Source organism: Limulus polyphemus, unplaced genomic scaffold, assembly GCF_000517525.1.
Source record: "Limulus polyphemus unplaced genomic scaffold, Limulus_polyphemus-2.1.2 Scaffold1057, whole genome shotgun sequence".
Lineage (NCBI taxonomy): Eukaryota > Metazoa > Arthropoda > Merostomata > Xiphosura > Limulidae > Limulus > Limulus polyphemus.
The window spans coordinates 314,970-327,919 of record NW_013666667.1 but is presented as its reverse complement, the minus strand read 5'-3'; the positions used below and the strand labels follow the sequence as shown (position 1 = coordinate 327,919).

At 32.4% G+C, this 12,950-nt stretch overlaps 1 protein-coding gene across 1 annotated transcript in view; it reads right to left on the bottom strand.

Moving 5' to 3' along the window:
- Positions 1-12,950, bottom strand: part of LOC106461912 — a 164,331-nt gene that overhangs the window by 3,202 nt on the left and 148,179 nt on the right. The window contains exons 5-6 of the mRNA XM_022389004.1: positions 10,265-10,388; positions 3,992-5,742 (exon numbers count right to left, since the gene is read on the bottom strand). Of these exons, the coding sequence (XP_022244712.1) occupies positions 3,992-5,742; positions 10,265-10,388 (1,875 nt within the window). The remainder of the gene's footprint in view (positions 1-3,991; positions 5,743-10,264; positions 10,389-12,950) is intronic.

Sequence of the window (12,950 nt, the reverse complement as noted above, 5' to 3'; positions counted from 1 at the left end):
GTCTTAATAGTATTCTGGTGGATTGTGGAGAGAGAGTGTTATGATTGGTTGGTTTACCCCTGTTTCTGATTGGTGGAGAGATTTCCTGTAGATTCAACCAATGGTAGCCACAGGTTACTCACCTCTAATCTGGAATCTGTTTAGTGAAGGTTTAATTTTGTTAATGTAAAATTATTCGTTAATTTTTCTTGTCTTCCAAAATTTGTCTGATAATTCTAGTTCTTTCCCAGTTTATTTTGTGTCCAGTTGACATGGCATGTTCTGCAATGGCTGAATTTTGTATTTTCATGAGTCTTCTTCCCGGTTCTCCAATGTATGTTTCATTGAAGGAACAATGAGTTTGGTATGACTCCCATGGTACTTCCCATCATAGTAGGTTAGGTTGTCAGATGGTTAGCTGGATTTGTAGAGTGCTGGACAACTTCAGGTGATACAGCAGTAATGGTAATAGGTGCAGACCAAATAAGTTCTTCTCTGACACCACACAGTTAATAATATAAATTTCTTTGTTTGATCAACTATTAAATACATTTTAATGTTCTTATATGATTGACAAAAATATTACTATGAAAATAATATAACTAAAAAATAGTTATGATGCAGTTTTCATAATTTCACACTTTATAAAAACTTTTCTACCTGAAAGAGAATAACATTGAAAAAATACACTATGGGTAGCATTCCATGTTCAAAAAAGGTTTTTTTGTAGGTAACGTCTAAAATTACCAACATTACTTTCAGCCAGAAACTTACTGGACACATTCTGATTATCAGAAAATATTCTAATGATATATCAACTTTACACAATGACTAAAATCAAGTTTCTGTTAATAGGATCTATAAGTAAGTTAAATAAACATATAGAATTTTCAAACTTAGACAAAATGAAATGGTTTTACAATGTTATTTTTTCTTTTATCAAGCTTATAACAGATTCCTCTGACTAAAACATTATAATTACTGGATTCAGTATGCTAACTTAAAAGATAGGAGGTTCTTTACAACCCAAGTCCTAGACTTTGGAAGATGGCAAATGGTCAGAAAATCAAATCCCCAGAAATCAAGTACTTCAGTAGACACTTAATACATCTTAAAACACTATTCTGTACAAACTGTTTTCAAGCATTACTCAGAGTATATATTTAAAGAACCAGAATGATAACAAACACTGGTCAGTTAGGAAGCTTCTTGTTGCTTCATATTATATAAACTGTTCTCTCCAACCATTTTTAGATCAAAGTAGAATAGTCAGCCCAGTGTAACCGGGTACCTTAACTCAATTAGTGACTGTGGTTACATTCGGCTGACTATTCTACTTTGGTGTTCATTGAACTACTGAATGTGGTTAGACTGGGCTGTCTTCCTGGTTGTGATTCAACTGCTGAATGTGGTTACACTGGGCTGATTGCTTTAGTGTTGATCTAACTGTTGAATGCAGGGGAAGGGTTAATAATAAAATCCTATTAATAAGCTCTATCTTCTTCATCTATTTCACATAAATCCTTATCAGGAACTTAATTCAGGGCTCTAAATATGGTAGAAAGAACATTGCAAAAGGAGGTACTTAATAATAACTTCTACCATCCTCACCTACTTCATGTTTGAAAGAACAAGGTTATTAATTATGTAATTTTGTATAGATGGTGAGAATAAGGAATTATGTTGAATTCTAAATCCTACACTTCTCATTTTGATTCCATTGAAAACTTGAATGACTACAATATCCGAGGGTTAGATCATCTTTCTATCTTAAGCAGATATGAATTTACAGCAACTTGTTTTGTATACTAAATTTTACCCTAAAATTTTTAATAACCATTTACCAGGGCTATATTCCAGGTGATACCTTCCCCTGTACTTTTAACTTACAATTATGCTCACAGTACAAGCAAGATTTCTTCACAGTGTGTTACCTCTCATTTACTTAACCCTATATTAGTACCATTGGTTTGCTGGACAACATTAGTATCACAGGGTTGGGTCGCACCTCAACCACAAAAAAATTGATAACAAATACGATTTATTATTATAAATAAAATATGTCTGTGTATATTTGTTAGTTAAGTATCTTGTGAATGATTCCTTAGCATTTTGCTTAATCTTTAAAATATGGGTAGTTTTAATAGAGGAATAATGAAATGTTTACAAAAAAAATTTCACATTTTATTAAACAAACAAAAAACATCATTATAAAAGTAAAGTAAATATGTTTTTAACTAAACATCTTAACTTTCTCTACATGAGCTCAGACAATTTGACTGACCACATGACTTCTTTGTACTCATTGAAAGTCATAATTTTGATACTACTAACTTTCAATACAGTATGTATATCTTCAAAAAATTTAGCAGACTTTCAGTAAACATTGTAAGTCTTTCACATACAAAAATATTTTTAGTGATGTAATTTTAATAAACTAAAAAAAAAGAGTTGTCTGTGAATATATTGAGTATGTTTTTTGACTAGTCCTCGTGCAAAGTGATTTTCATGTTCAGATTAAAAATACTTTTCTTCATCTCAAGTTTCATTTGCGTAATCTATAAAACCTCCTAAATACATTTCAAATGTTTGTTTTCAGTAAAACATAATATTTTATCTGTTATTTTCTATAACCTAATTTTATACAAGGTTGACCAGCCTCGTAACCACCAAAAAAAATAAATAAAAAATTGAAATAAATCTAAAATACCTTTTTTCCTTCTAGAATAACTTCAAATTTTAACATGAAACTACATTCGTTTATCCTAAGTAACTTTAAACCTGTAACAATATACATCTATTTATACTTAAATTTTATTGTTTTATTGTCCTTTGATTTCCCTTTGAACCATGTGTAACTACTACTATTCATACCATTATAAGTTGTAAATCACTTGGGGAACATGTAGTTCACGCTACACTATCAAATTACATTACCCACGAGCTACTCCAAGCTGCTCTCCTGCGTGCTTGTGAAATATTGTTATTACATTATTATTATTTATTTTACCTAATCTAACCTTAACTAACCTAAAGAGATTCCTATTTTTACATTTAAGTTACTTTTATAGTAATAAATAAAGAATAAACATGAAAAACAGGAAGTAAAGAACTTACCTGGGTCTTCTTTTTTCCCCTGTTGACTGTTGATGACACTTAACCCTACTTTTATATAATTATAGTAGTAATGCACTCAATAATTTTTATTTAATTAAATAATGCAACAAAGAACATAAAATATTAACATGCAAAAAGCACACAATTTTCCCTAACTATCACAATTTTTCTGGCTTTCTAACTATGCGACAAGAGCCATTACAATTCATCCAAACTAGTTATTATCTTTCCTGTGGGAACAAAGCTTGTACTAACAAAGAAAATGACAATTCTTTGTTCAAAAAACAATGTAATATAATATGTCATTTGATAGATGAAATCCTTGGCTTTCTATTGGTTATACAAAATGTATTATTAAGAGTACAAGAGAACTATTAACAAGTCCTGAAAGAGAGGATGTGACAGGTGGGTGTAGCAAAAGGGGTCTGATTTTCTATTTGATAGCTCTGTAACCAAACAACATTGAAGGCTATAAAAATTATGGTTTGTCTGAAGAATGGCAATTTTATAGCAAGTAACTTACGTTAAATTTTTATTTATTGGAAGGGTGGAGAATGAAATAGAAAAAGTGGGAATGACTACAGAAAATATGTCACATTTCTCACACTAGGGGAAATTCAGGATTTTTTTAAATATTGCCTTATAAAATTAAGAACTTAAAACTGATATACTATTAAAATATGTAATATTAGCTATGAGACACAGAAGAGCCTGACTAAGTTGTTCGATTATATTGATTATATTGAAAGCATTTTCATTGACTTTAATGAACTAATGATGGTTTTTGTTCAAAATAACTCTTAACCCTTCTACAGGCTTCCTTTAATGTGCATGTCACAAGGTTTTAGCGACTTACATACAAAATTTAATTAAGCTACTTTTGTTTATATTATACCAATTAGTATAGCATAAAATGATTCCCTATCTTGACAATGAAAGCACAGAACACTATAATGATCACGACAAACATGCATACCACATTTACTACAAGTTGTCTTCACTTTACGATCATTCTTTCTTTCACAGAAATTACACCGGTGTTTTTTCCCTGTTTTGGGTGGTTGCACTGAAGGCCCTGCTTCACATGAGAATCCTTCAATTTTGCTTCTCAGTTCTTTCTTTAGGTTTTTCAACTCCAGTCTTTTCTTGATATAGTCTTCAATTAGCTCCAGGGCTATTTTCTTGATCAACAATCTATGACTGAGCTTGTTCTGAGGATTGTGTGAGTAGATGACATAAGAATTAATAGTTGAAATATTCATGAGCATGAAAAACACTGTCAGGGGCCAACGTCTGCTATTTCGTGAAGTGTTGTATAATGCTGATAGCTGATCAGCCATGTTGACCCCTCCTTTAGTCTTGTCGTAAAATGTTATAATTTCTGGTTTTTTCTTAGCACCAGTATCTGGATCAATTTTTGAATCATGATGCATGCTGCTGACAAGAAGAACATGTTTCCGTTTCTTATGGATGTAGGACACCAGTGTTACATCCTTTTGGAAACCAAACATACTGTCGTGTACAGGTCGATTTTTGATTTCCAAAAAAGCTCCAGGAATCTCCTGTTTGTTCTTCCTTATCACGCCCACGATTGTCAAGTTATGGTTCTTCTTTAAGTCTTGTACAAGCCCATAGCTCGTGAACCAGTTGTCCATTGTTACATTTCTTCCTGTACCTGAGATGGGAGAAATCAGCCTGGTGACCACTGCTGTAGGAGAATTGTTTACTTGGTATGGTCCAGCTGGTTGCTTACCTGCATAAATTTCCATTTTGGACACATAATACGTTTCTGCATCAGCTAATGCAAATATCTTTATCCCATACTTTGCAGGTTTAGTCGGCATATATTGTCTAAATGGACACTTTCCCCTGAAACCTACCAGCATTTCATCAATGGTAACATGAGCTGAGTGAGAGTAATTCACAGCACAATTTCCAACAAACTTTTCAAAAACATCTCTGATTGGTGCTAATTTATCAGCTGACCTGCGATCATGACGTGTCACTTTTTCATCAAAATGGAGACAAGCCAGGAGAAATCTAAAACGGTGCAGAGACATTGTTGTTCGGAAAATTTCCACACCTGTGCCATCACTGTTCCACAGGTCATCCAAATTCATTCTGTTGCTGTGAAAAATACCTGTTAACAATATTAACCCCAGTAAAGCTTTCATTTCCTCAACATTTGTTAATCTTGCTTTACTCTTTTGTGTGTATTTCACTCTCTCCTCATTGATGTACAGGTTCGTGTTTGTCACTAAAATATCCACAATTTCCTGAGTCACAAATAGAGACCAAAATTCATAAGGTGTTTGTGCTTTTAGTGCTAACCCTTTTGGCCCTGGATGCCATGTGTATATATTATGTGCAGGAGTGTGCATAGTGGAAGGGTGTTCCCGTTTCTCCCACTTTGTAACTTTATCCTTGCCAAACCATGCTGTTTGAAGTCTTGCTTTCTTCTGTACTGGTTGTTGTGGTGGTGGTTCTTCATCTGACATCTCACTTTCACTGTAGTCGGATGCTGAAATGTGCGAGGTTTCTTCAATCTCATCATACTCACTCTCACTAGAATTTCCAAGTTCAATGTCATGGGGACATGCTTCTAACATCTGCTTAATCTTCTCACTTTCAGTGTTGCTGTCCATCCTCAATGTAGAAAAAAAAAAAAACTTAAAATTTCATAAAAAAAAACATTACTGAGACAAATATTTCTTCATATTCGGTATAAATTAGCTCTAGAAACACTAACTGAATCAAGAATAACACCAAAATTAAGATTCATGATGTTAGTCCTAATAGAAATGAATAAAAACCCTATAACCCGAGCATTTTCGAAAGGTGGGCTTTCTTCTTCAGGGGCAGTTTAGTGATGTCATGAAGGTCATCCGGTTTTACAGGAAATGTTTAGTCTATTTCTCTATGTACTGTTGTAAGCATCTCATTTACGGTACAATGTAGCTGAAAAGGTGTTAGGCACATTTTACTTTAGAAATGGCTAAATATATGTATATTTAAAACTATACTTAAGTGTTTAAGTAAAATAAAGGTGACACCTGGAGATTGATTGAAAAAGACATGATATGCTAATCAAATAATAAAAAAAAAAAACAGGGATGAAAAATTATCTTAAATAAATAGTAAGTTTTAGGAAATTCAGCATTCACATTACATGAAAAAAATAAGCAAAGAATAAAAATTATTTTTCTGACAGAGATGAAACCGGTGAACGGAGATCATTGATTCCAGGATCTAGATTAATTTCAAAATGTTGAACAGTGTTTAGATTAGCAATCCAATAAGCTTCTTATATTTCTTTATTTGCTTTAGTTTTGAATCCTGTTTTAATGCCAATGAAAGTAACATTGTTAATGGAATGACCGGGTTAGTTAAAGTGTTGAGCAACAGGGAGATCTTTTTCTGTGTTAATAGAAGATTTATGGTTGTTGAAACATTCTCTACGAGTTCTTTGTGTATGTCCTACATATAGGTGATTGCATTTTTTTTTACAATGTATAAGGTAAATGGTGTTTTTTGTTTCACAAGTGATTTCTTTGGATATTTTACAGTTTCTTTTATTGTGTTTGTCAGAAAATGGTTTTTAATGAACTTGCAGATTTAACAACGGGTTTTATTGCATGGACGACAACCATTTTTGGGTGAGATGTAATTCACTTTTTGTGTGAACAAGGATATCATTTACAGTTCTGCATTTTGGAAGGAGACAATGGGAACAGAAATAAAGATATAGGCTTTCCCAGAAATGCACCTTGATTTAGTACTGTGGGGTGTTTGAGCATCAGAGAAAGAACAAAACACATGTTGCTCTCAACATGGTTGAAGTAGACACAGAAGGAACTAGGTTCGCACTCTATCAAGGACTTGGGGAAGGTACTGTGAACAACAAGTGCTTCAGTGCTACCATCTCTTAGTGATGATGTTAACAAACATACTTGGGATTCGAAAACACCTCATGTGACTAACGGAGGGTTAATGTCCCAATTTAATTCACACATTTTGCTACACACTAGACAGCCATAAGGTTCCTCACCAGTATGTTTTCTTTGATGTCTTTTTAATCAGTTATTTGATAACATTTGTTTTTGAATGCGAGACCAGGCAATACCTTCTCATGTACTTTTAACTTACAAATATACTCACAATTTAATCCAAACGTTTTGCTAAAACAAGACAGCTGTAAGGTTTTCTACCAGTATGTTTTATTTCATCTCTTTTTAATCAATTGTTTGATACTTGTCATTTTCCACAATCTATATAACTGTAAATGTACATCCTGGTGTGTGTTCTTTGATGTATTTGTAATTCTTCAGAAAGGATATTAAATTGTTCAAAAAGATTTAGAGGAGGGAACTAGGATGATGCCTGGGATGGAAATGCCATCATATGAGGATTGGTCAAACCCTCTGAACTTGTTTTCACTTGAAAAAAGAAAAAAATAAAGATCTGATTCAGGTTTACAAGATTGTTAAAGGAACTGATTGTGTTGAAGCATCATCACTTTTCGTATTTAATGGTGAGAATGCAAAGACTAAAGGACAGAAATATAAATTTCAGTAGTCATCTTCAGCTCTATTTTTCTAAAAAGCAAGTTGGACTTTGGAACATGTTGCCTTCAGATGTGGTGGATGCTGTTAATTTAAAGGTGTTTAACCCTTCTACTACAGGTGGGTAGATTCCAGCCCAGATATCCCAAAATAATCATAAAGTAGTTATACTGTAACTTTGTTAAATGTATACGTATCTTCATGAAATTTGGCAGATTATCTGCAACATTATAAGGCAATCATACACTAAATATCAGGTTTTTTAAATTATGTTTTAGGATTTATTAATAAGTTTCACGTGCATTTTTTCTTTTTGAAAGTTGACTATCCAGCATGCAAAGTAATTTTGATTTTAAAATTAAAAATACTTTATGCATCAGAACATTGTCAAATTTTACATGCGAAATCTTTATAACCTCCAGATAATTATCAAACATTTCTTTTAGAAACAAATTTATATTTTATCTGTTATTTTCACTATTGTATCACTATATAAGTTTGGTCAACTTGATGGACCTTTTAACCAATATAAACAATTAAGAAATAAATATCAATTATGCCTTTTTCATTCTAGAATGACTACAAATTATAACACAAAACCACAACTGTTTAGTCTCAATAGCTTAAATCTCAAAACATATATATTTATTTTACTGACTTTTCAGAAGTGTCTGACTAACATTACAAAAGTTGCAATGACGTGGTACATATGAACTCATGTTACCATATCCAGTAATATAAAACTGGCCTTTATGAAGTGATCTGTCTTGGCTTTATTCCAGTGGACCAGTATTTTGTAAAATACAGGCACATTACGGTTATAATATATTATGTGTGTGTATATATATAATTACTATTTACAAATAAGTTATTAAATGTCAGTTATTTTTCTTAAGACATGGAACAGTAAATAAAGCAATATTGAAAACAATTATCTCTTCTAGTTACAAACTTTGTACTGGTTTGCTGCTTGCCATAATTGGCTAAGCCTTGTCAAATTTTGCATGTGGAGGATGTAAAACAAAATATTTTAAGGTTTTTATATATGCATTTTTAAATAACAAAAATCATAAATTACTATATCAAAAGCACAGAATTACACTATAATTTATCAGGCTGTAACTAAGCTGTATTTGGATCTAAAAAAATATAGATTTTTCGAGCTCATTATTCTCCTACCTTACCGCTTCGATCCCATCATGAAAAAAAAAGGGTTCCCCCACTTAAACACTTTGCAAAGGCTGAGAAATCTACGTGGAGGACATTCTGAGCTTTTTTAGCTTGTCAATAATGGTAATTTGAGTTTCTAATTCATAAGAAACTATAGACTTCATATTTGGACATCACAAACATCTAATTTCAACCAAAGCTGTATTCAACATACATCATACACAAAAATCAATATTTAGTTGTTTTTTAATTATTTACTTATAAATTAAGAAATTATTTAATGTATAATACTATAAATGGAATTATAATCTACAATATGATACCAAACTTACTGTCATACATTCATAAAATAGTAGTGCAATAAGATTTTGAATGTAAGTCTACAAACATGAAGGCTTACCATAGAAATACCCATCAGACCTATTTTGATACATATTTTAATGATGAGAACTACTGCTGAGTTTTTTCTGAAGGTTTAACTTATTTTAATAAACAGAACAGCCCAGATGGAACAAGTGGTTCCTTGTTGACCCTTAATGTTATATTATATGTTACAAAGATAAACAATACATTATCTGTTATCAAAACCCAATTTTTAACATTGTAAGCCCACAGACTTACTGCTGAAGTATGGGTAAGGCGGAGCTTACACAAATGTACCATTTCTCCCCAGTGTGTATTTTCTGAGGTATTCTTATGCAATAATTACTTACAATTATTTTTCACAACTGTAAAGCACCTATGCAGTGTGTACCCTTTTTATGTCTTTTCAATTCACCATTTGTTAAAAATGTTTTCCACAATCTGTACAATTATATGGCTTATCCCCTGTGTGTATTCTTTGATATATTTTTAATTCACTGTTTGTTCAGAAATGTTTTCCACAATCTGTTCAACTATATGGGTTCTCGTCTATGTGTCTTCTTTGATGTGGTTTTATTGCACTATTAGTTCCAATCTGTTTTCCACACACTATACAAGTGAATAATTTCTCTCTCCAGCGCATTCTGTTGTTTTTTAAATCACCATTTCTTCCAAACTCTTTGACACACTGTACAACTGTAAGATTTCTCCAGAGTGTATACTCTTTGATGGTGTTTTAAGTTCTAGTTTGATTTAAGTTGTTTAGCACATACTCTACAACTGTAAGGGTCTCCCAAGTGTGTATTGTTTGATGTATTTTTAAGGTACTTTTTGTACCAAACTGTTTTCCACATAATGTACAACTGTATGGTTTCTCCCCAATGTGTATCCTTCGATGTGTTTTTAAGATAGTATTTCTATCAAAGTGTTTTCCATAAACAGCACAATGATATGGTTCCTCTCCAGAGTGTATCCTTTTTTGTTGTTTTGCGTTATCAAATGTTTTTTCACAACTGGATAGTTTATTATGACACTGGTGTATATTAGAAGATTTTAGGTTATTTCCACTTAACTTTGTTTCTCCACAAATATTGTTGTTTGGGGATTTCATGTCTTCTGTAAAGTGATCTTCTTGTTTCATAACACAACAACAAGGAAACTGACTCTGACAACAGATGTTCACACTGGTCTTTATATCTAAAATAATAAATATATATCATGTATTACTTTATTTGATGAACATCTAAACATATTTTAATGTTCTAATATGATGAAGAGGAATATCATTATTAAGATATTAAAGCTATAGCTAATTATGATGAAGTTTTCATAGTTTCAAACTTTTCTACATAGATCAGAATAGCATTGAAAACAAAGTGTTGGTAACATGCCACATACAAGAGAAGTTTTTAGTAGATAAAGTCTAAAATCACCTGTGGAAATAAGATTGGACAGTGTTACAACAACTAATGTTACTTTCAGACAGTACCTTTCTGGATTAACTGTTAGGGATATTTTCTAACTTAAAGTGGTTAATTATCATGATATTTTCTAATGATTTGTCTACCTTAACAAGTTAATTAACACCAATACTTAATAGTTCCTGTTCAAAAGTTCTATATATGTGTAAAATAAATATTTATAAATGTCATGATTTAGATTAAACTAAAATGTTTATACACTGGATGCCACTTATTGTGATTACTTTGGGACACAGTTGCATTGATAACAATAACCAAATGAAATAAAACTTCAACAATTACAGTAATGTTTATTGATATAGAGTAGCAAACATATTACCTAAAAGTTTGAAAGCTGGATTTTTACATTTATTGACATATTTAAAAACAATTAAAGAAAGGAAAAACATTTAAAACAAGAATTAGAAAAATTCATTCAAAGCTGACTGTCTACTATTTTTTCAGAATAATTTATTAATAAAACTTTCATATTCATACTGTTTATGAAACTCTCCTGATCTGTGCTGTATGCTGCTTTCTGCCACATCATTGGTCCATTTACGCGAGCTTCTTGTTCATGAACATTAATAAACCAAAGTTTTAATGATGATTTGACCTGGTCATCTTTTTCACTGCACTTTCTCTTACAGTTTAGGTTTTCATTCTATTTTGCTCTTCTCTTGGATAGGAAATTTTTAATTGCACTGCTGTATTACATTGACCCATTTTTGGTAACTTATCATAGTGTTCTAAAATGGCAATTTTTCTTTAAGGCTTAGATCTTTACATTTCTCATACACTTCTTCCATTATTAAAAGAGGGTTAACAAAAATTGACATTTTTGGGAACACTGTCTTTCACAAAGGAATGAAAACAACTGTACTGTAATTATGGAAAGGAAATGCAAGTGTGTAGGGGATTTTAATAACAACTTAGCCACACCCTATTCTATAGTGAACCTTCCTCAGATCACTTGACCTAGAGATGGTTAAGTTGATTAAAAGTAATAACAAAAAACAAAGTGCTGATTACAATAAACAATGTTTTTCCTATGTATTTTTATACATTTGGTTAATTCTGATAACATTATACAAATGATAACGTTATCCATGATCACAATAAGTAGCATCCGGTGTATATATTATCTATGAAGTTTAGGTATCATTCCTCTGATTAGAAGCTGTTTGATTACTGGCTTTAACATGCTAAATTAAAGAGATTGAAGATTTAGGATTATTCAAGTCTCAGATTTTATAGAGCTGGTAGTGTTCAGCAAATCACATCTATGGAAATAAATGACAGCATTACATTATCTGAACATGTTGAAACATTAATCTACAGAAATGGGTTCTAATCATTATTTACAAAGTTTATACATGAAGTTAACATTTTCTAACACTGAAAATGTATTTCTAATAGGTACTTTACCTCCACTCACCCAAAGCTATCTTGACCTTAATTTGTCCTCTAAGCATTGCTAAAATTTTCAACAGTGCACCAGTCTATTATGCCTTTTCATTTTTGTGCCATTGCAACATGTGCCAATCATGTGACTACCCTCCACTAAACATACTGCGCCATCTATACTGGCACAGGTAGCTCCCTCTTCCACTTCAGCACAATGCTCACTTTCAAGAATTGGCAGATAGAAACCAGAAACACTGGCAAAGGTGGAGGGGGCTGGTGAAAGTACAAAAGTAGTCAAACAAGTGGAGAACAACCTCCATGAAAGAACAGGTGTGCCACAATTATAAAAGTAGGCACACCTGTGGGTAATAGCACTACTTCTGGAATGAAAAAAGTAAGACACATAGGATGGAATTTAATAGACAGGCACCACGTCATGTAAGATAGATTGCACCTGTGGACAACAGATAGTACGTAAGATGTCAACAAATGTAACAATCAGGAGCACGTGACACAATGATAGTTGGATTTCAATAAGGTGCCTGTAATCTGATATAAGAATATGTGGCTAGAGCTAAAGGACCATAAATGAATGGGCCAATTGGGCAGAAAACATCCAGTAAAAGAGCCTTGGGATACAACAGATTATGCCAAGTGCAGTCCATGGGCAAAACAACAAGTGCTTGGCATAAGTTTATAAGATCAACAAGTGTAGTCCAACTAGGCACAAAACATCCAGAGGAAGTGCCTTGCATTAAATGTTTCATGGTATATTGTAACAGAATGAGAGATCAACAAGTGTGGTCCACCCAGGCAAAAAACATCTGGTGGGCAGTGCCTTGTGATAAGTGGTAGTATGACAAGTGTGGTCCATCCAGACAGTAAACATCCA